General features: G+C 43.5%; 1 protein-coding gene across 1 annotated transcript; it reads right to left on the minus strand.

The window, feature by feature from the left end:
• Positions 1 to 10,292: 10,292 nt before the first annotated feature.
• LOC113710139 (uncharacterized) lies at positions 10,293 to 11,927 on the minus strand. Its single transcript, XM_027232975.1, has 2 exons — positions 11,628 to 11,927; positions 10,293 to 11,537 (listed from the first exon to the last, which is right to left on the minus strand). The coding sequence occupies exons 1-2, from the start codon at positions 11,925 to 11,927 to the stop codon at positions 10,293 to 10,295; spliced, it is 1,545 nt and encodes a 514-aa protein (XP_027088776.1).
• Between the last annotated feature and the right edge of the window lie 10,011 nt (positions 11,928 to 21,938).

A 21,938-nucleotide genomic window follows, 5' to 3' on the forward strand; every position in this document is an offset into this window, starting at 1 on the left:
TGCACGGATTAGAACGGTGGCACAAATAAACTTGAAAAAAAAATATTGCGTAGGATGAATCAGGGAAGCCAAATAAGCCAACCAAGAAGAAACAAAGATTACGGGATTATTGCCATTGTTAATAGTTGTTATTAACGGAATTATCATTAAAAAAAAGGATATCATCTTATCTTTGCATAAAAAAGATTATCATAAAAACTTTGCATGAAATTGAAGAAAACCATCAATCTTATCTCTTATCTGTGAAAGAATCTGAGGAAGATGCAAGGTCTTCTCTTCTTTATTATAGTTATAAGCACAGCATCAATGGCATTGCGGCCGTGCTTACCGAGGAAGAAGCCGAAAAACTCTCTGGTAAGCTTTCGGATTGAATCTTGATATTCTAACCCTTTTTTTTCCCTATGACGAAAAAACTAAGTATGAAATTGGCGTGAAATTTTGTAGGAAGGGACGAAGTGGTTTCTGTGTTCAAGAGCATGCAGCACACTTTGCATAATGACAAGGATAACTTGCTGGTGAAAGCTAAATTTGGCAGAGATGTGATTGTTTAAGGTTTCGAATTTAATGTTAGAAATATATACGTGGCATGGTTAATCTTTGTATTATCGGTGTAAAGATTTTCCATGAATAATGGTAATTAACTTAGTTTTTTGGTGTTTTCTCACCTACAATTCTGTTGATTGAATTTAGCATCTTGCTTTCATCTGGGGGCAGAATCTCAGAGCTTTGAGGATAAAGGGTTCGGTCCTATTCCAAAAAGATGGAAAGGGATCTGCCAAACTGGAGATCAGTTCAATACATCACATTGTAACAGGTAAATATATTTCTTTTTATTAAGTTTGCTAGAGCCTAAAAGCCTCAGATTTGGTTCCTGTTTTACTAAGGTTATTCTGGTAGACAATTAAGTCGGGTTTGAAGATCTCCACCGTATAGCAATCAATTCCAAGGATGGCGTCTCGAAAGTTTCATTTCAAATTAGCTTGCCTCTAACATGTAAAAAGTTAGAGTAGGATGTAAATAAGTTTAAATTAATATTCTATACACTGACAATATGTACACTTTCATCATTAAATATATGACACATAATTCAAATTTGAATTTGAAACTCAAATTTTGCATATATGTCGTATATCCAACCGTGATAGTGTATATAAGATTTACTCAATAAATTTAGGTTGAATACAAACTAAATGGAGTGAAGTGTTAAAAAAATTTAAAATGATCATTTCACCTTTAATGCATTAAAATGGACTAACGAGGCCCCCGATCGAGTGTATTACAGCAATATACTCTTAATTTGTGACAAGTTTTGTGACAAGTTTATTAAAAGTGCATAAGAAAAATTTGTAGGATAAGGTCCAAAAGACTGAAGAACGAAGAGTAATTGACTGCTGTAAGTGTACCATAAAAATTTGCCAAAATCATTGAGAAATGTTAACCCGTGTCCAATGTCATTGGCCTAACTCATACTTGCATTAGATTGATGACTTTCGTTTGATAATCAATGACTTCATATTTTGTGCTTTATCAAACTTAGGACTGTGTTGTAAACGGTGTGTACTGTCGTCCTTTGAATGGAGAAAAGGGACAAGAATTTCTACCACTTGTTCAAATTTTGTCTTTTGGATTTGAAGAATTTTCATCAGACGGAGGAATCCCATTCTTCTAGAGTTATGCTAAAAGAAAGGTTATCTTGGCATTTTCAGGATCATCAAGAAGGATATTGAAAGACCATCCATTGGGCCAACTAATTGTCCCAGAAAAATGTCTAATTCGAAAAGCAGCTTTTACATTTCTATCAAACAAAATATCTGCCTGATTGATGATACCTGCCATCAACGGACTGCCTAAGTCCATGCTCAGTTTCCCTTTTATTTATTTATAGGGCAAAATACACTTTACCCCTGTGATTTAGGTATTCTTCACATAATCTCCCTATAGTTTCAAAAATTATATATAACCCCATCATAATTTGGATTAAAGTATTAAAATGGCGGAAATGATAATTTGTAATGGAACCCGTGAAAATATCGAAATTACCCTTAAACTAAAATGGGTGAAGTGACCAAAATACATAACATAATATGCATGACATTCTAACCCCGTATGGTTTTATATTTTATCATATAACCCCTTTATGATTTAGTATTTTACTATATAACCCCCTCATAATTTTCAAAATATATATAACCCCCCATGGTTAATAAATAATTGGGTAAATTTCACTTTACCCCCTTGTGGTTTAGTGTTTTTTCACATAACCCCCCAGTGGTTTCAAAAGCTATACATAACCTCCTTATGATTTGGATTAAAGTGTCAAAGTGACGGAAATGATCATTCGTAACGGCGTCACGTAAAATGTCAAAATTACCCTTATGTAAATTTAAAAATTATTTATTAACCAAGGGGGGTTATGTGTATATTTTAAAAATCATAAGGGGGTTATATGGTAAAGTACTAAACCATAAGGGGGTTATATGGTAAAATATAAAAAGCATACGGGGTTAATGTGTCATGTATTTATAAGGGTAATTTTGATATTTTTAGAAGTTCCGTTACGACTGAATATTTCCGTCACTTTGGCACTTTAATCCAAACCATGAGGGGGTTATGTATAGCTTTTGAAACCATAGGGGGGTTATGTAAAAAAAGGGTAAATCACAGGGGGGTAAAATGTAATTTGCCCTAAATAATTTTTAACTTTACATAGAGGTACTTTTGACATTTTAGTTACCTCCATTATAGAATTTAAATTTTGTCATTTTGACACTTTAATCCAAATTATAAGGGGGTTATGTATAGTTTTTGAAATCATAGGGGGTTATAGGAAAAAGTGTTAAACCACAAAAGGGTAAAATGTATTTTGCCCTTATTTATATATCTCTTTGTTGTTCTTTGCATGTTTTTTTCTGTTGACACGATAATTTATACTCTACACCTACTCCGTTAATGGGAAATTCAGAGGAAACTGAATCACCACTGGATCGGGCATCACCCATTGATGAAATTACACTACGGAAAAGAGATGGATCCAAAGGGGTTAATGAAAAATCTGGCGGGAACTGAACCATCATAGGATTACACCTACTCCTACTCTACACTGGAGAAAATGAGTGAATCCAAATGGGTCAATGAGAAATCTAGACAGAGCTGAATCACCACTAGATCGGACGGCACCCATTGGTGAAATTACACTAAGGGGAAGGAATGAATCCAAAAGAGTCAATGGAAAATTCGGAGGAGATTGAATCACTACAAGACTAGACAACACCTATTGGTGAAATTTTCATGATTTCCTGGAGAAGAATACAAGTAATTCCTTAACCTATATCCACTGAGGGTTTTAAATCTCTCCTGATGACTAACTAATCTAGTAGTAGTCGGTTTTGTTGTTCTCTACATGTGAAAATGCATTTTCACATCGTCTTTCTTTTTCTCTTTATATTTGTGGCCCAGATTACCATATTACTTGATATGCCAGCAAACAAGTACAAGTGATAGAATGATTTTAATGGCAAAAATCTAGTCTACTAGATTTAGTGGTCCAAATTTTATCATAACTTTGTTGTGGATTTAATATTTGAATTGGTGAGATAATGTGGCAAATTTTGAACCACTCAATCTACAGGTGGGACTATAGATTGGGTCTATCCAAGTCTTTGCCTTTAAAAAAATATATATGAATTTGGAAAATGATAGGCATTAGCCCGTTGACGGTCCAAAATTAATTTTTGACCAAAAATACTTGTGATCATAGAACATAGCCAAGCTTGTAAAATTGAACTCTCATCTCATGTTGATGCCTAGCTAATGTGATATACAAAAAAAAGTCTTGAATATTGAGCCTAATCACGTGTTGCGCTTTCCAGCAAGAGGGATAGATAATTTTTCCCTTCCTCTCTTTTTTAAAGTTGGGTAAATGACTCATAGTCCCCTTTTGCTTTTGTATGATATTACATGACCCTATAAGGTTTTAAAATATTCACATAGTCTCTCTATAATTTGATATAAAATAGAAATTAGACGAAAAGTAGTATCAGCAATGTCGTTAAATGAAATGTAAGTATTGTCCTTTCTTAAGCACCAAATTGAATAAGGGTCTAACCATCTACTTTTCGTATATTTTTCACTTTATATTAAATTATGGGGTTATAACTAATATAGATATTCTAAATTTTTTTTCTGAGAGAGTGTAAGTGAGAAGTCTTATGTTCGAGCCCTCTCACATACGCTTAAAAAAATAAATATTTTAAACTTTTAGAAGGATCATGTGGTGTTATGCAAAAGCTCAGGGGGATTATAGATAATTTGCTCTTCAAAGTTTTGAACTCCAAAGCGATTGAAATCCGCATGCGGTGACTAACAACACAAGTTCGGCTTGTTCTTGAGCATTAGCCAGGTTAAGAATCTTTTCTACTTGTATAGAACAGAGAATTCATAACATTATCATTGTCACTTTTGGATCTTCTTCGTTTCTTTCTTAAAAAATTTGAAAATTTGACTAGATTTCGTGTAATTCAATTCCCCTTTGGTGAAATTCTGAAGGCATTGATTAGTATGGTGATTGACTAGAAAATCTTATGAATTCTGGATTCTTGTATCACTCTTTTAAAATCACAGGAAAGTAATTGGCGCCCGACACTACATTAAAGGGTATGAAAATCATTTTGGCCCTCTGAACCGCACATTGGATTATCGCTCCCCTCGAGACAAAGAGGGACTTGGAACTCAACACATCATCAACAGTTGGAGGCCGTAGGGTACATAATGTTGCAGCACTCGGTGGATTTGCCCGTGGCACGGCCTCAAGCACTGCACCCCTTGCGCCCATTGCAATGTACAAAATTTGCTGGCTACTTCCAGATCACCGGGTGGTGAAGTATAACTTACTTTCAGGAACTTCATTGTCTTGCCCTCATGTAGCTGGTGCAGCTGCTCTTTTGAGGGCCACTCACCCGACCTGGAGCAGTGCTGCCATCAGATCAGCTCTCATGACCACAGGTAGTAGTTTCGCTTTCAATGAAATCAGATCTTAATCTTTTTTTAAAATTTATAATCAATTTATCTTGCTCAGAATCAATTCTCCATCAACAAGCATGTTAGGCATGCTTCTTGTTTAACAGAACAAAATTATTAGAGGTATTTACCATCAACTTAATCATTCAAGAAATTAGGTGTAAAAACAAAGAATTAGTTAGCTAAGCACACTGGCAGACCTCCTACCAAATTAAGGATTCAACACTGGAAACATTACGATGCTATCCAAGAGAATAAAGGGGTTGTCCAAAATGTTAATTGAAGAAGCACGGAACTTCCCCGGACCGATCTGACCTGATGAGCTCGGATTGATGATGGAAAGAGCGCGTCCTAAGCTTGAAAGATAAACAGGAGAGTGAACTGACAGGGGCCCCGAGGTCGTCCCCGAGGGCACTCCGACGGTCAAGTTAGTTTTCCGGTGAGTGAGGTTCACAGGAAGTAAACGGTCGAGAGTGATTGTCCGGAAATCAGTGAGTGTCCCTTACGCAGTCATTGTGCGTTACTGTTTATACCTGCCGAGAAGTCTGACCTCCGTACGTTTCGGGATTTGCCCTGGATAGCTCCCAGTCCTGCGCTGAAGGGGATTCTCCCCGCCCTCTGTGGGATAGCTCTCTAGAGCCCCGCGGAGCCCTAGCCGCCGCGTGTCCTGGGCTGGTTCCCCATGGGCCCGGGTTCCAAGCCCAGCTCGGGTCACCCTGGGCTGCCACGTGTCTAGGCCCAGGAAGGGCCTCTACACTAGCCCCCTAGATTAGGTGGGGCTTCCGAGCAGACCTAATCTGTAACCCTGCCACGTGGGAGGCCAGCACTGCGCCCTGCTCTGCCACGGTCATCTCCAGTACAGTGCCATTACTGGAAAGCTGTGCCCGCGTCCTTTCAGTTGTCGCGTCCCCTCGCTCTCCGTACCGCTTCTTGAATGCATTCACATGGAGCGGTTCGAATTCAAGCAAACCGTTTCCCCCCCATTTCGTCCCCTATAAATAGTGGCTGCCAAATTCCGTTTAACTTTATTTGTCATTTTCTCCTTTCCTCGTGCATTTCCAATTCCCAGCAACAAGGCTTCCGGCTTCCAGCACCCAGATTCCGGCGACTTCTCCATCCTTTTTTCACTTCGATTATCAGTAAGTTCTCTCCCCTCCTCTTTCGCGTTTCCTTTTCTCCTTTGGCCACCTTCTGCATTTTATGTCGGACCATTCCGGCGTCACTTCCACCGCATCCCAGATTCCGGCCCGTCGTAGAGCCCCTAGAATCTTCATCTCCTCCTCGTCCTCATCTTCATCGTCCTCATCTTCATCTTCTCCTCCTCCTCCTTCTTTCTCTTCTTCCAATCCCAATTTCCCCATTCCTGACTTGTTAGAGCCTATTGACATCATGAGCTCTCCATCCGCCCATTCTCCTTATGCCCGACTCCTAGAGGAGGTGGCCGAGCTCAATGCCCTCATCGAGCAGCAAGCCGCCTCCATCCCCTCCCCCAAGTCTCCACATAACTCCCCTGGCGGAGCCCAGGGGGAGCTGGGGAGGACAGGGATTCCTCTGAGGGGACCCTTGCTTCCGAGCAGGGGGACGACTCCGAGTTTAACTACGGTCACCCCGACCGGGAGGAGGTCACCCTCTCACCCGGGGCAGTGGCCGAGCTGGCCGCCTCTTTCTCCATCCCTCCGGCCTTCGAGCCGCGAGCCGCCGGACCCACCGATCGGACCTGCCGACCTCCCCCGGGCTTTGTAGCCATTTGCAAAGAGGGAAACTGGTCGCGGGGCTCCGACTCCCCATTCCTCCGGCCCTGGCCGAGATCCTGAGCTACTGGGGACTCAGGATCACCAAGGTCCATCCCAACTCGATCAGAATCATCATAAGATTCCTGATCTACTGCCAGATCTGCGACATCCGCTACTCTCTCTCTCTCTTCTGAGCTTCCCATGCCCTCAAGGCTTCTCTCCCTGGGTGGTACTACTTCTCCCGCCGGTCCCCCAGCAATCACGGCGGTAAGGGCACCCAGGACTTCTCTACGGGGTCCCCTCTTCCGTAAAAAACTGGAAGGGGGACTTCTTTTTCGTTAAAACCACCCGCTTTCCTCCCAACACGTGGAAGGGTGGGGGGGTCGGGGACGACCCCTGCCCAGAGGACCTGGACCCTGAGACCTTCGGCCAGCTGCTGGGCTCTGCGGTAAAGTTGTACGCAGCCAAGTTCTCCACCGAGCAGATTTCCGCGGCCGAGCTGTTGGGGACGTTGTCCGGGTCCCCTGGAAAAGTGGCGTTTTCCCCCGCCGACACAGATACCTGTAATACTGCACATGTTCCTTTGTTATATGTGGCTTCATCTTCACTTCTGTTACTGCCCTTTTTTACTGACCTGGTTGTGTTTTGCTGCAGTGAGGAATCTCTCAAGACTACTGGGCCCGCCAACCGAGCAGGCCGACCCCACCACGCAGCCGGAGACGGCGAAGAAGGCCCCCGAGGCTTCTGCGGCAACTGGGGGCAACTCGACCCCCTAAAAGGAGGCCTCCCAATCTCAGTCCCCTTCCAAGCCGATCGCCGGCAAAAAGAAGGCGACGGGACAGAAGAGAGGCCAAGAGGACGAGTCTTCCCAACCCGGCAAGAAGCCGACGCAGGCCTCAGCACAGCGCCCTCTCCAGCTGAATTCGGGGGGCCCTGTCCACTTGGGGGTTGGCTCTGCGGAGGAGCACGCGCGGGAGAGCGCTCCTCCGAGCTTGTGGCACTTCCGCCACGTGGCCCCCGTGAAGCCGGGACAGGCCCCTACCATGCACGACCCCCGTCGCTTCTGCCCGTCCTGGGAGCTTTCCCTCAATGACCGAGTCCAGTTCCCCGAAGTGGCTCGCGAGTGGGTTGCGGGATCAGTCCTTCCACGGGACAGAAAGTGGATGGAGCTGGCCAGCCCGTCCGAGATCCAGGACGTGTACTGCACCGCTCGGGCCCAAGTAAGCCCCCTTTTCCGCTTACACCCCTAGGAATTTTGTTTTTTCCTTTGACGAAGTGCTAACGTTTACTTTCCTCCCTCTAGGCCCATGCCGCCGGCGCCGCCCTGGTGACCCACTTCTCCGAACTATCTCCCGATCTGGAGAAATTACAAAAGAAGAATCGGGAAACCGAGTAGAAACTTGCCCAAGCCCTTAAGGAGGCGGGCTCCCTTAAGGCTAAACCGGGCAAAGCCGAGAAGAGGTTGGAGGAGGCCCAGGTCCAGCTCGCCGCTACCTGGTCCGAGCTGGACCAGGAGAAGAAGGGCGTGGCGAAACTGAGGGAGGACGACGCCATTGAACTCTCCGGCACCGTCAGCCGGGAGCGCAAGAAGGTTGTTCGGGATTTCATCTCCTCCGAACGATTTTCCGAGAACGTGGCCTACCTCAACCAGCCCATCTTCCAGATCGGCGCCACGCGGGCCCTGGACCAGGTGAAGAGCCTCAACCCACCCGGCTTTAACTTGGCTGACTTCAAAGACTACAACCCCGCAGCCGAGGGGAAGCTGGACTGGCTCTTCGATGGGTACTGCAAAGGGCATGCCCTGAAGGACCTGGTGGGCAGGAGCGATGTGGGGACCGAACTGGCGGAGCTTCCCCTGGAGGAGGAGGAGACTCCTGGCAGGGCTTCCGGGAAGGAGCCTGTGGCTTAGGGCAGCGGTCACTCCAGAAACCCTTTCCATTCTCATATAAGAATATATGACCATGCCCCGCAATCCATGATCTCCACAGATCCTTTTTAACAACCTTCTCCACCCGTCCCCCAACATGCTTAAGGTGTACCTTCAGCTCCCACCTTCCAGCATGTTTAAGGTGTACCTTCAGCTCCCATCTCAAGCAGGTCGCCAGCAAGAAGAAGGCGTAGCTAGATTCCCCTTTCGTTGTATAGCTCGGTAGGCTTTGTAATAGATAGGGTCTGAATGTATATATGAGATGAAGTTTAAATGAAATTGTCTAATTTGTCTATCAATTCCCTTGTTAGCGGTGAACTCTGGTAACCAAAAAGAAACCCCGACCTCCTGGGTCGAGCACCAAATAGATCCACCCAGGCGGCGTGCTGACCTCTTGGGTCGAGCATAAAACATCTAGGCTTCAAGCTACGCAGACCTCTAGGGTCGAACGTCAAACCTGATCTACTGAAGCGGAGCCGGCCTCTTGGGTCGAGCATGGAGCCCTGGGGTCTTTCTGCTGCGCCGACCTCCTGGGTCGATCGACAGAGTTTTAGAGGCAGTCCTGCCGACCTCTTGGGTCGAGCATCACTTCTCAGACTTTGAAGGCTTTCCGTCGATTCGTTATTTCGACTTGTCCCCTGGCCGCCGACCTCCCGGGTCGAGTTTCAACTTTAAGGGCAGTCAGTTCATTATCCCCTGTCATATCTCCCCCGAGCCCCCCACTAGGACACTTAGGATTAGTTGAGTGTACTAGTGCAGAAGTGAGAAATATAATATGAACGAGAAGGGACTTAAAACTTGGAAAGTTAACATTTATTGAATGAGTACGAGAATCCCAAAAAATACAGCAAAATACCCTGGACTAGCCTATCCTACGAATAATCGCAGATTCGAAAAGTGCCAAGTGCGAGATACCTCTACTCCGTCTAATTTTGCAAGCTTACAGTACCCAGCCCAGCTTGTCTCTAAGATCTTGTACGGCCCTTCTCAGTTTGGATCAAGCTTGTTGGAGCTATGAATTCGGCTGACTGAGTTCCTTCTCCGCGGGCCGACCTCCGCGAGCACCACCGCCTCCGCCCCATAAGTCAGGGAAAACGGGGTCTCATGAGTGGCTGTCATCGGCGTGGTGCGGTAAACCCAGAGGACGCTAGGTAGTTCGTCTAGCCAGTTAGACTGGGCTAGTTCCAGTCTAGTCTTTAGCCCCTGTAGGATGGTTCGGTTGACATTCTTCACATGTCCGTTGGCCTAGGGGTGTCCGACCGAGGTGAAGTGTTGGTTAATCCCGAACTCTGCGCACCAGCTTTTGAAGGGATTTTCAGCAAACTGTCGCCCGTTGTCGGATATCAAGTCATGCGGGATCCCGAAGCGGCAGACTATGCTTTCCAGTAGAACTTCTGAATTGCCCTTCCGGAGATAGTGGCTAGGGGTTCGGCCTCCATCCACTTCGTGAAATAGTCGATGGCCACCACGAGATGCTCGTACCTTCCCGGAGCTCGGGGGAAGGGACCCAAGAGGTCTATTCCCCACTGAGCAAAGGGCCAAGGACTGTGGATGGGGACCATCTCTCAAGTGGGTTGGTGGCGCAGCGGGGCGTGCACCTGACATGCTCGGCATTTCTAAATCAGAGCCGCCGCATCTTGGAACACCGAGGGCCAATAGTAGCCCAGGAGAAGGCACTTTTTGGCCAGTACCCGGGACCCCACATGCGCCGCGCATAATCCTTCGTGGACTTCACGGAGGACGTAATCGCCTTCTTCAGGAGTTACGCACTTTAGCCAGGGGGATGAATAAGACCTCTTGTAGAGGGTTCCCTCGGCGTAGGCGTACTTAGCAGCTCTGAGCTGGAGTCGGCGGGTTTCGATTTTGTTGGCGGGAAGGTTTCCCGAGCTGAGGAAATCTACGATGGGGGTCATCCATGATGCCGGGCTGTCTATGACCAGGACCTGAATCTGATCAATGCTTTTTTGTTTGACCACCTCAACTAGGACTTCCTTGCAAAGGTGGGCAAACGAGGCGGATGCCAATTTCGACAGGGCGTCCGCCCGCTTGTTCTGTGATCTCGGCACCCGCTCGATTTCGAAAATGTCAAACAGGGTTCTCGCCTCTCGTACCTTGGCCAAATATTTCTTCATGACATCCTCCTTAGATTCGTATTCCCCGCGGACTTGGTTGAATACAAATTGAGAGTCGCTCCGAACCTTGATCGCGGTTACACCCATCTGGTGGGCTATCCGCAACCCTGTCAAGAGGGCCTCGTACTCGGCCTCGTTATTGGACGCCGGGAAGTCGAACCTGAGCGCATAGGTCAGCTCTTCCCCGGTGGGCGAGGTGAGTAGCAGGCCAGCTCCGCTTCCCTCCTTGCTCGAGGCCCCGTCCACGAACAGTACCCAAGACTCTTCCGGCCTGGCCTCCTTTGGCAGAGAGCTCGGCTCAGTTGTGGACAGACTGGCTCCTTCGGCGAGGAAGTCTGCTAGGGCCTGGGCTTTGATAGCGGTGCGGGGCTGGTAACCGATGTCGTACTCGGCAAGTTCGACGGCCCACTTAGTCATCCTACCCGAGACCTCAGGTTTTGTGAGTATCTGTCGCAAGGGCTGATCGGTCATGACCACAATGCTGTGGGTCTGGAAGTAAGGTCGGAGCTTCCGGGCAGCATGCACCAGGGCGAGAACTAGTTTTTCTGCCGCCGTGTACCGCGTTTCCGGACCTTGTAAGGCACGGCTAACATAATATATTGGCTTCTGAGCCCCCCTGTCTTCCCGCACCAAAATCGCGCTGACGGCCTCGTTGCAAGCGGACAAGTACAGGAACAAGGTTTCTCCCTGCTCCGGGGCGGTCAGGGTGGGCAGTTCGGCCAAATACGCCTTCAGGTCGGTGAAAGCCTTCTGGCACTCTTCGATTCACTGAAAGTCCTTGGGCGCTTTTAGGATTCGGAAGAAGGGGAGCCTCCTTACCGCGGACCGTGAGAGAAACCTGTTCAGGGCAGCCATCCTTCCCGCGAGTCGTTGGACCTCTTTCACATTCCGTGGAGTGGTCATGTCCATGATGGTCTGGAATTTTTCGGGGTTAGCCCGGATCCCTTCTCGAGAGACCAAGAAATCGAGGAACCGGCCCGACCTAACTCCGAAGGTGCACTTCTTCGGGTTCAACCGCATCCGATTTTCCCAGAGGATGTTCAAGATCTCCCTCAGGTCGGGGACGAGCTGTGGTCCTGCTCGGCTCTTGACGATCATGTCGTCCACGTAGACCTCCATGTTTTTGCCGATCTGGTTCTGGAACAATTTGTTGACCAAACGCTGGTAAGTAGCTCCGGCGTTCTTTAGCCCGAATGGCATAGTCCGGTAGCAGTAGGTCCCTTCCTCGGTGATGAACGAAGTTTTTTCCGATCCTCCTCAGCCATCTCTATCTGGTGGTATCCCTTGAAAGCATCCAGGAAACACAAAACGTCAAAACCAACAGTAGCATCTACTAACCTGTCGATTCTCGGCAGGGGGAAGCAGTCCTTCGGGCAGACTTTATTGAGATCTGTAAAGTCAACGCACATCCTCCAGGACTGGTTCTCCTTCTTTACCAGGACAGGGTTGGCTAACCAGGTCGGGTAGTAGACTTCCATGATGATTTCGGATTCCAGCAGTTTACCGACCTCCTTCCTGATTACCTCATTTCTCTCTGGAGCGAAGTTCCTCTTCTTCTGTTTCACCGGCTTAAAGCGGGGGTCTATGTTGAGGTGGTGGACGACCAGGTCAGTCGGAATCCCAGGCAAGTTCTCTACTGTCCAAGCGAAAACCTGGATGTACTCCCTCAGGAGGGCCTTCAAGTCATCCTTCTCTTTGGGCGGTAGCGACGCACCGATACGGATTACCTGGTCAGGCCTGTCCTCCTTCAATGGGAACTCCTCGATCTCGTCCTGAGTGCCCAGTTGCCGATCCTCCTCCCCCGGGATGTAAGGCTCCAAACTGGTCGCCTGAGCGACCACCTTCTCGTGTCCCCGGAGCATGGCTAAGTAACAAACTCGGGCCACCTCCGAATCTCCATTCATCTCGGCAACTCCTCTCGGGGTGGGGAATTTGACGCTAAAGTGGAGCGATGAGGGAATCGCTCGGAGGGCATTCAAAGCGGGCCGACCTACGAATATGTTGTACGGGGATGGCTGCTTGACCACCACAAAGTTGACGGGGATGGTCCGGCATCTGGGTGCCTGACCTACTGTGACCATCAGGGTGATCATCCCCTCCGGATTGATGGGTGGTCCGGTAAAGCCTACTAGAGGTGTCCGAACAGGGGTTAGCTGTCCATTTTTCAGGCCGAGCTCCTTGAATACCCTGTAGAACAGGATGTCCACTGCACTTCCCTGATCGACGTACACTTTCTTCACCCGGTAATTATTGGTGACGATGTCTATTACGATGGCCTCATGATTTCCGGATGCCAAGGGAACCGCGTCCCTTGGTCCGAAGGTGATCTTCTCGTCCATGCGCAGACGCTTCAGCGAATCATCTCCGTCTGGGGGAGGTCGCCTGTTCTTCCGGGCTGTATGGCTGTCTCCCCCCGTGGGACCCCCGACTATGGTGTTTATCACCCCCGCCAAGTTCTGAGTGCCCTGGTCGGGGCAGTGATCTAGAGCTGCGTCACGCCGCTCAGATCGGTCGCGGCGGTAGCCTTCGCCCCTCTCTCCGCGGTAGGTACGTCCCGGCTCCTGGTCAAACCGACCTGGCTGCACAAACCGCCCCAAGAAATCGCGCTGGATCAGGTCTTCAATCTCCTTCCGCAAGGCCCAGCATCCCTCCGTATCATGCCCTACATCTCGATGGAAGGCACAGTACCGGTCCTGGTTCCTTTTATTCCGGGGCGTCCCCATCTTGGGCGGCCGTCCTCCTAGACCCTCTGCCTCCATTACGGCCAGGATCTGTGCCCTGGGTCGAGTCTGGGGGGTATACCCTTTTTTCGGGAGTGGCGGTTGAGCGGGGGCTTTATCCTTGGAGAGGCGATCGAAGACGTTCTTTCTGGCCTGGCCGTCCTTGGTTTCAGGAGGGTTTTCCCGTCCTCTCCGATTTCCGAGCTCTCGATCTGACTCTCTCTTCAGGCGGGCGGCCTCCTCCGCATTGGCGGCGGCGTGAGCCCGGGTCAGGAGCTCTTCCAGATTTTTGGGGGGCTGTTCGGCAAGCTTATAGTAGAGCTCCTCCACCCTTAGCTCGTTCATGAAGGCGGCTATCACTACTTTCTCATCCTTGTCCCGGATCTGCAGGCTCTCAGTGTTGAAGCGAGTCATGAAATTCTTCAGGGACTTGTTCGGCTTCTGCTTGGTGAGCCGCGTTTTTCGAGTAAGTTTTCGAGGAGACGAATTGGGCGGTGAACTGTTTGGCCAATTCGGTGAAACTCCGGATAGACCCCGGTGCCAGGCCCTGGAACCAGAGCCGGGCCTTACTCTTCAGAAACATGGGGAAGGTCTTGCAACAGAGTGCATCCGCGGCGGTTTGTAGACGCATGTGCGTCAGGAAGAACGAGATGTGGTCTTTCGGGTCAGTCGAACCATCGTACAGTTCGATGTTCGGGATTTTAAACCTCCAAGGTAACGGGTAGTCCTCTATCTCTCGGGTGAAGGGCGAGGCTACGTAGTTGTCCTCGTATAGTTGTGGACGCAGGATCTGCTGCTCGTTCTGGACGGGCTGCCATTGGGGAGGGTCTCGCGGCCGGCTCTTGATAGATCGGGCGGGGGAGCGCTCCGACTCGTTCCGCGTAAGCTTCCACGAGGAGGGATTCCTCGGTCGGCCCCCAGCGGACCGGTCACGAGAATATCTCTCACTGTCCCCGATCACCGAGGCACGCGGCCTGGGAGGAGTCCGCGGTCGTTTCCTCCTGGGGGGCTGGTCTCGTGACTCGTCCTCCGAGGGAATGGGGGGCGACTCCCTCTCCTTCCCTTTCGCCTTAGAGGTCTGCGCACCCCCGGCCTCACCCCCCTCCTTCGTCTGCCGGATTATGTCTTCCAGCATGGGGAGGTTCTCGGTTACAAACTGATAGATCTGCTGTCTCCGTTCCCCTGAAAGGGCCGAGCCCCCGGCGCCTCGGGCCGCCTCGGTCTCCATTCGCCGGGACCCCTCATCGGCTCCGGGATCAGTGTTATCCACGGTTCGCTTGGAACGCGTTCTCGCCATCAACGCAAATACTCGTACCTTCGTTCCCACAGACGGCGCCAACTGAAGAAGCACGGAACTTCCCCGGACCGAACTGACCTGATGAGCTCGGATTGATGATGGAAAGAGCGCGTCCTAAGCCTGAAAGATAAACAGGAGAGTGAACTGACAGGGGCCCCAAGGTCGTCCCCGAGGGCACTCCGACGGTCAAGTTAATTTTCCGGTGAGTGAGGTTCACGGGAAGTAAACGGTCGAGAGTGATTGTCCGGAAATCAGTGAGTGTCCCTTGCGCAGTCATTGTGCGTTACTGTTTATACCTACCGAGGAGTCCGACCTCCGTACGTTTCGGAACTTGCCCTGGATAGCTCCCAGTCCCGCGCTGAGGGGGATTCTCCCCGCCCTCTGCGGGATAGCTCTCTGGAGCCCCGCGGAACCCTAGCCGCCGCGTGTCCTGGGCTGGTTCCCCATGGGCCCGGGTTCCAAGCCCAACTCGGGTCACCCTCGGCTGCCACGTGTCCAGGCCCAGGAAGGGCCTCTGCATTGATCAACCTGACACTTTTCATATCCATTAGAAGTTCAAAACTTCCAAACCTTTATGTTTTGTAAAAATGTTATGAATTCGACAATATTACATATGATTTGGGAAAAGAAAAATTCAATACATGTCTAATGTTTCAACATTCTGAACTTGCAGCTGGAGTATTGAACAACGTGGGTAAGCCAGTAACTGATGCATCTGGAAATGAAGCAAATCCCTTCCTATACGGATCAGGTCACTTTAGGCCATCTAAGGCAGCAGATCCTGGACTTGTTTATGATGCTTCATATGAAAGACTATCTTCTACACCTATGCAGTATTGGATACAATCTCAAGAATTTAAAACTCAACTTCAGTTGCCCCAAGAATCCACCTCCACCACACAACCTCAATTACCCATCAGTTGCTGTTCCAAAACTCAATGGAACGGTGGTTATAAAGAGAACAGTGGCATGTGTTGGCAGCAGTAGCAAAAGTGTCTACTTTTCTTCAGTGAAGCCTCCAGTTGGCATCTCGGTCCACATTTCTAAACCGATTTTGTATTTTAACAGGTATGGTGAGAAGAAAAGTTTCAGTATTTCAATAAAAGCAGAGGATACGGAGGATGCTGGTGAAAGTTCACCACATATATGTTCCAGTTTGGATGGTACACTTGGAATGATGCTAATAGCATCCACAATGTCCGAAGTCCCATAGCAGTAGCAGTAGCTTAGTTCTCCTCATTTTAGTTTTAGCTTTTTTTTACAAAACTATAGTGTCAGTTATATTCTTTTGAAATTGTTTAGAGGCAGAACTGCAATATATTTGCTTAGATTCAAACTCGCAATAAACATTGGAAAGTGGAAAAGCATTGAAAAGATGTGTATTTAGTGTAAAATGTCTTGGATGCTATTTGGCAGTTTTGTTTTCTTATTGTTTTTTTTTTACATATTTACGTGGTGGATAAGAATAAAATTTGCACGGGTAAATTTGCAAACCATCTGAATGCAGTACAAAATAAAGGGTAAATTGCACTAAGCTCCCTTCCAGTTCTTGTAAAAATCAAAAGCCTTCCTTCTTGATTTAATAATAACAGTAACCTCCCTTCTTGTTTGTTTGATAACATCAAAAACCTCCCCTAGCCTCAATTAAGGGACAGAAAATAATCAATTTTGCCATAAATTCATTTCAATGTCCCCAATATGTCCTTATAATGACATAAGTAGATATTTCAAAAAAAAATAAGAAAAAGGGTGAGCTAGTTTTTCTTTTCGTCAAAATTTATGGTTGTAAAAAAGTTGATGACACTTAATTATATGTATGCCATAAAAGTTAGCCCCCATCAACTATTTTCATTGCTAGATTAAGTGCTTATATTTTTAAACGTATATTTAGAATACTTTTTTCTAACTCAGCTTTGCAACTTATTTGATGTCATAGTTCTGTTATCTCATGTTCAAGTGTATATAAGTTGGGATTTCATAATATTAAAGAATTTGATAAATATACAGTTGGAAACACCATTATTTTTATATAACTTTTATTGTAGGAATAAATGTACATGCCTACCTCTTTTATTTTGATCGGTGAAAATAAAAAAATTAAAAAAATTACAAGTATTAGGTCCTCAATTTTCATCAATGAAATTCTCTTTTTTTACTTTTACTTCCTTTTGGGAGAGAATTAAAAATTTTTTCTTAATAATTTTCTTTTGCTTAATACGAAGAACATGAATAAGAAAGATAAGGGTAAAATTGTAGTGTCAAATCTACCATAGATGCAATGTAGATAGAAATTAACGATAAGGAAAGTCTTTGTTGTTTTGAAATTAAGAAGGGAGGTTCCTAACTTTTGTAGAAATTAGAGGGGGGTTAGCGTAATTTACATTAAAATAAAAACAAGTTTTTTAAACGCGAATTTTGTGAAATACGAGCATGAATTTAAATATTATCTGTTGAGAAAATATTCTTTTGAGCAATTATTCATGTACAGCTTTCCAGTTTTCAGTGTTGAATATTTAAATTTTTTAAAGATAGAATTGATGGTTAAATATCAAAACATAAAATAGGTTAAATAAACATATGAAACAAATTGATAGTTTATTTAGTATATGTGACACGTATTAGTAGAACTCAAATTTGTAGAGTAGAGTTCTTATTATATGTAGTACTAGGAGGGGAATGTCCGCACATCGCACAGGTGTTTGGTGCTTGTGGTTAAAGAAGATTTTACGGTAGTTCAAGCGAATATCAAAAAACTCACGCACATTGAGTAACAATATGAAGTAACAAAATATCTAATGTATACTGGAAGATGAAGAAGGAAATTATGCATGCTATCTTGCTCAGTTCATATATTTTGAAACAAATACTTGTATATGAGCTTTTCATTAACAAGACTAAATGAACTTTAAACAGATACCCAAATGATTAATGGCAATAAACAAAGTGATTATCCATTTAAAGATGCATCTACACAACATTCTTGTTGATGAAAGTAGCCAACTTTTTTTGCAACGACAAAGCTTAGCCTCAAAAGGTTTGGTTCCATCCGAGGATTCAGCAATGGATCATCAACCCCCGTAGATTTTGGGTGAATATAATGCCAAATGCCCTTAACATAGGCCTTTACCTGTAATTTAATTAACTCCCCCCAAAAATAAGGACAATTGAGAAAAATCATATCAAGCCGTCTAGTATCTCCAGCCAAACCCTTGATGCCATGTTATGTGTTAAATTGCCACCAGCACTATCCCCACCAAAAAACACCCTATCAAAGCTAGCATAATCCCTAAGCCATACCTCAGGACCCTCGCCATTTGAATGAGGGGCAACCCATTTGACTGCAATCTAAGAATCTTCATAAGCAATAGGCAAAGGATACTCAGGGGTGAGCTGAGAGTTAATTGAAACTGCTACAACACCAGTTTCTGCAACTACTACATTAAAGTGCGCGTGATATGTAGGAAAGAAGGCAGATTTGATAAAAAAGCCTCCACCATGTAAGTAGACCAAAAGAGAAAGTTTTGTATCTCCAAACTTATTCCAACAAAACCACATCATTTTAATTGTATAGAACAACCAACTTTGTGGGGAAACAATAATTTTAACATTAAATTGTACTAACAGAGTATCCAATTTTGGAATGAAAACATTTAGCTAACAATAGAAATTACGATTTTACAAAGCAAATTATACCATTAAAAAAAAAGAATGAAACCTCACCTCAAGTTGAACTACCAAGAATAATTTCACTAGAGAACCATATTGAAATCTAAAGTACAATGGCAAAACAAATAAGTATTTATCGGAAGATGAAAGGAACATAACGGAAGAATGTGAAGGGGCAGACATTTGAAGAATTGAAGTTGAAACTAATGTTCAATCATAAATTCCTTAATAAACCACATTGTCCTTGCTTTAATTGAGATGAAATGAAGTTTGAAGTTCTTCAAATTATAATAGCAAAGTAACAGTAATAATTGATACAAATCAAAATGAATGTCTATGCAAGGACATTTAAATAATTACACCAATAAAAAAGCTATTATGGGTTGTACCCATTGTAGAAAAGATGACCAAATAATCTCACATTCCCAAACTACCCAAACCTTTGAACAAATAATCATTGCATCTTTTAGAATACAAGGACATTTCAGTAAACACAATAATACACATGCTATCTAAAGTAGTACCCAATACTATAACTACACTCAAAACAACCTCACAATCCCAAAATACCCCTACTCTTGCGGTTGAAATTCAAAGTCATTCTTTGACCCAAACTCATTCTTATATAGTATAAGGATATTTACGAGCAGGACTACAGTATTGAAGGGATAGCAGTCTCGCACAAAGTATATATGGGAGAGAAAGAATAATCAACAACTCACAATAATAGCATTAAAATCTCAAAAAAAAAAAGGAAAAAAGTCTCACAACGATAAGACCCAAGAATGGTCTCCAAGGACTCTCAGAATTTTTTGCAGACTATGTTAAGAAGTCCTCTATTTACGGCTAACTTGATTTATAAAATAAAAAACCATTATGATAAGAAATTGCCAAAAAAATCACCAACCAGTAAATACAAAAGGGACAATTTTATAAATCACCCCTGATTGATGATTCAATTCAGCACTTATACTTAATGGATTCAGATTTTAACATATTTAGATCGTTTGATAACCAAAGATTAAACATCTAAATTAATTAAGTGGCATTGAATTTCCTAAACAAAACTTGCTCCCAAAATTATGTGATAAGTTATTCACTTATCACTGAATGTGATATGCACTTAAATGTATTAGATTTAATATTTAACAATTCAATAATTTAATGGATTCAGATTTCAGATTTCAGACTTCAGACTTCAGTTTTATCAAATGCACCCTAAGAGACCACAAGAAAAGAAAAATTTTGGAATGAGATTATATTCTCTCTAAAAATGAGTTTTTCAATACTATATTTTGAAATGGATTAACAAATATTACAAAAACTTAAAATATTTTATTTTATTTTTTCCAAAAAAGAAAGTTTAAAATTTGAGGTTGTCCAGTGATACTATAAAAAACCTCATAGGAGATTTTGTAAATTTGGTAGAAGCTTTAGTTTAGTACCTAAGGTTGAGACCTAAAAATTTGAAGTTTTGGATACAAATCCAATTAACTCCTCCCTAATTCTCAAATCCAACCCCTCTTCTACTATAAAAAAAAAATAGTGGAAACCTGACTGCAATAAATTAAACTCTTAGAACTTAATTACTTGGTTTAGTTTGCCAACAAACCAAACATTTGAAGACTTTCAAAGAGGTAATGCACGCCATTGTTCGAAAAGGCAAAGGGAAAAGTCTAAAGTAACAATCATTCTGATAACGAAACTATTTTTACCTGATATAACAGATAAAAATACTTTTAGCCATCATTTAATTACCTGTTGGACTGGTTATCTAAATAAGATAATACCTAAAAATTTGGTTAGTAAGTTTCACATAAAAAATAGTAATTTAACTTGATTAATTAGTAACTTTTATGTCTCAAAAAGTAAATTGGAAAAAATATGGAACTTATTTTTTTTTGAAATAAATTACTACTCTATATCCGAAACTTACTTTTTGGAGAGTAAGTTTAGTTCAAGTAATAGTAAATTTTTATAGATTAATAGTAAATCTTGTTGATAGAATAGTAAATTTGGTTAATGGTCAAAACTTACTAGTTTGTGGTATAAATTTACTATTTTACTTAAAAAACTTATATGAAACAAGTATTAGGAAGTTTATTTGAAATAATGCTAAGATTTTTTTATTAATGATTAAAACTTAGTATTATAGTTAGTAATTACTCGTAATGTAAATGTATGATACATAATTGTACGTATCATTTATAAATGTTATATGTTTTAAACATTTTAAATATACTATGAAAACTAGTTTTTTTGCACATGACCTTATAAAATATGTAAGAATAATTTGTCATATTATAAATTCTGAATTATTTTTTAATTTGTGCAAGGTTAGAAAGTTTGGATGACAATAACAACAAATCTTTCAAGTTATGTATAGAATTGCACTTATCTATACATCACAATTTCCATATATTAATACCTATGAATATAATAAAATGGTAAAGTTTTAATAAATTTATTTTCTGGGTTACAAGTATAAAAGTTAAAGTTGTATTACAATAACAACAAATCTTTCGAGTAGCATATAAAATAGCACTTACTTATACATCACAATTTTCATATATTAATACCTATGAATTTAATAAAATGGTAAAAGTTTTAATAAATTTATATTCTGGGTCACAAGTATAAATATTAAAGTTGTATTAACCTAGCACAATCTTTGAAGAGTATAGTAAATTTACCCATTTGTTAAGTTTCGTGACTGTCAAATATACTTTGTATCATTTACATTATGGATTTGTATGCATATTATTTCTATCAAACTCCTTTTTTTATTGGCAAATGGTATGTAAATTATTATAAAATATCATTTTTATAATAATCATAATTTTTTATAGGTGAATGTTATGTAAACTACTAAAATTATTAATTCACAAATAACTAAATCTTACTACTTTATGGCATATATTAGTCTAATTGACTAAAAAATTACTGTAATCATGTGTACATTGATTTTTTTTTAATAATATATTTTTATTTATTCATGGGATTGAATACAAAATATTCCTCTTACATATTCGTTATTTTCTGAATTGAAGGCATTCCTAATCTGTCCAAACAGATTGCTCCACGAGCCAGTCTTGGGAACATACTAAAGGTATCGTAAACCTTGATTTGTTGCTATGGATGAGATATACCCACATTAGACAAAGCATCAGCAACTGTATTAGCTTCCCGATAGCAGTGTGAAAATCTAGCAGGATCTTCTACTAGCTTCCAAATCTGGTTAACTTCTCTTCGAATTTGCCACGGACACTGAGTACGACGCTGAATGATCCCAATTAAAACCAATGAATCCGATTGTACACATATGTCTTCGAAGCCCTTATGTATACATATTTGAAGGCCAATTAGAAGAGATCGAGCCTCTGCGCGGAGACTTGTAGTTTCTCCCAAGTAGGCCGAGAAGGCAATCATTAGTAAACCAGTTGAATC

This window comes from Coffea arabica, chromosome 9e, assembly GCF_036785885.1.
Source record: "Coffea arabica cultivar ET-39 chromosome 9e, Coffea Arabica ET-39 HiFi, whole genome shotgun sequence".
NCBI classification, from domain to species: Eukaryota; Viridiplantae; Streptophyta; class Magnoliopsida; order Gentianales; family Rubiaceae; genus Coffea; species Coffea arabica.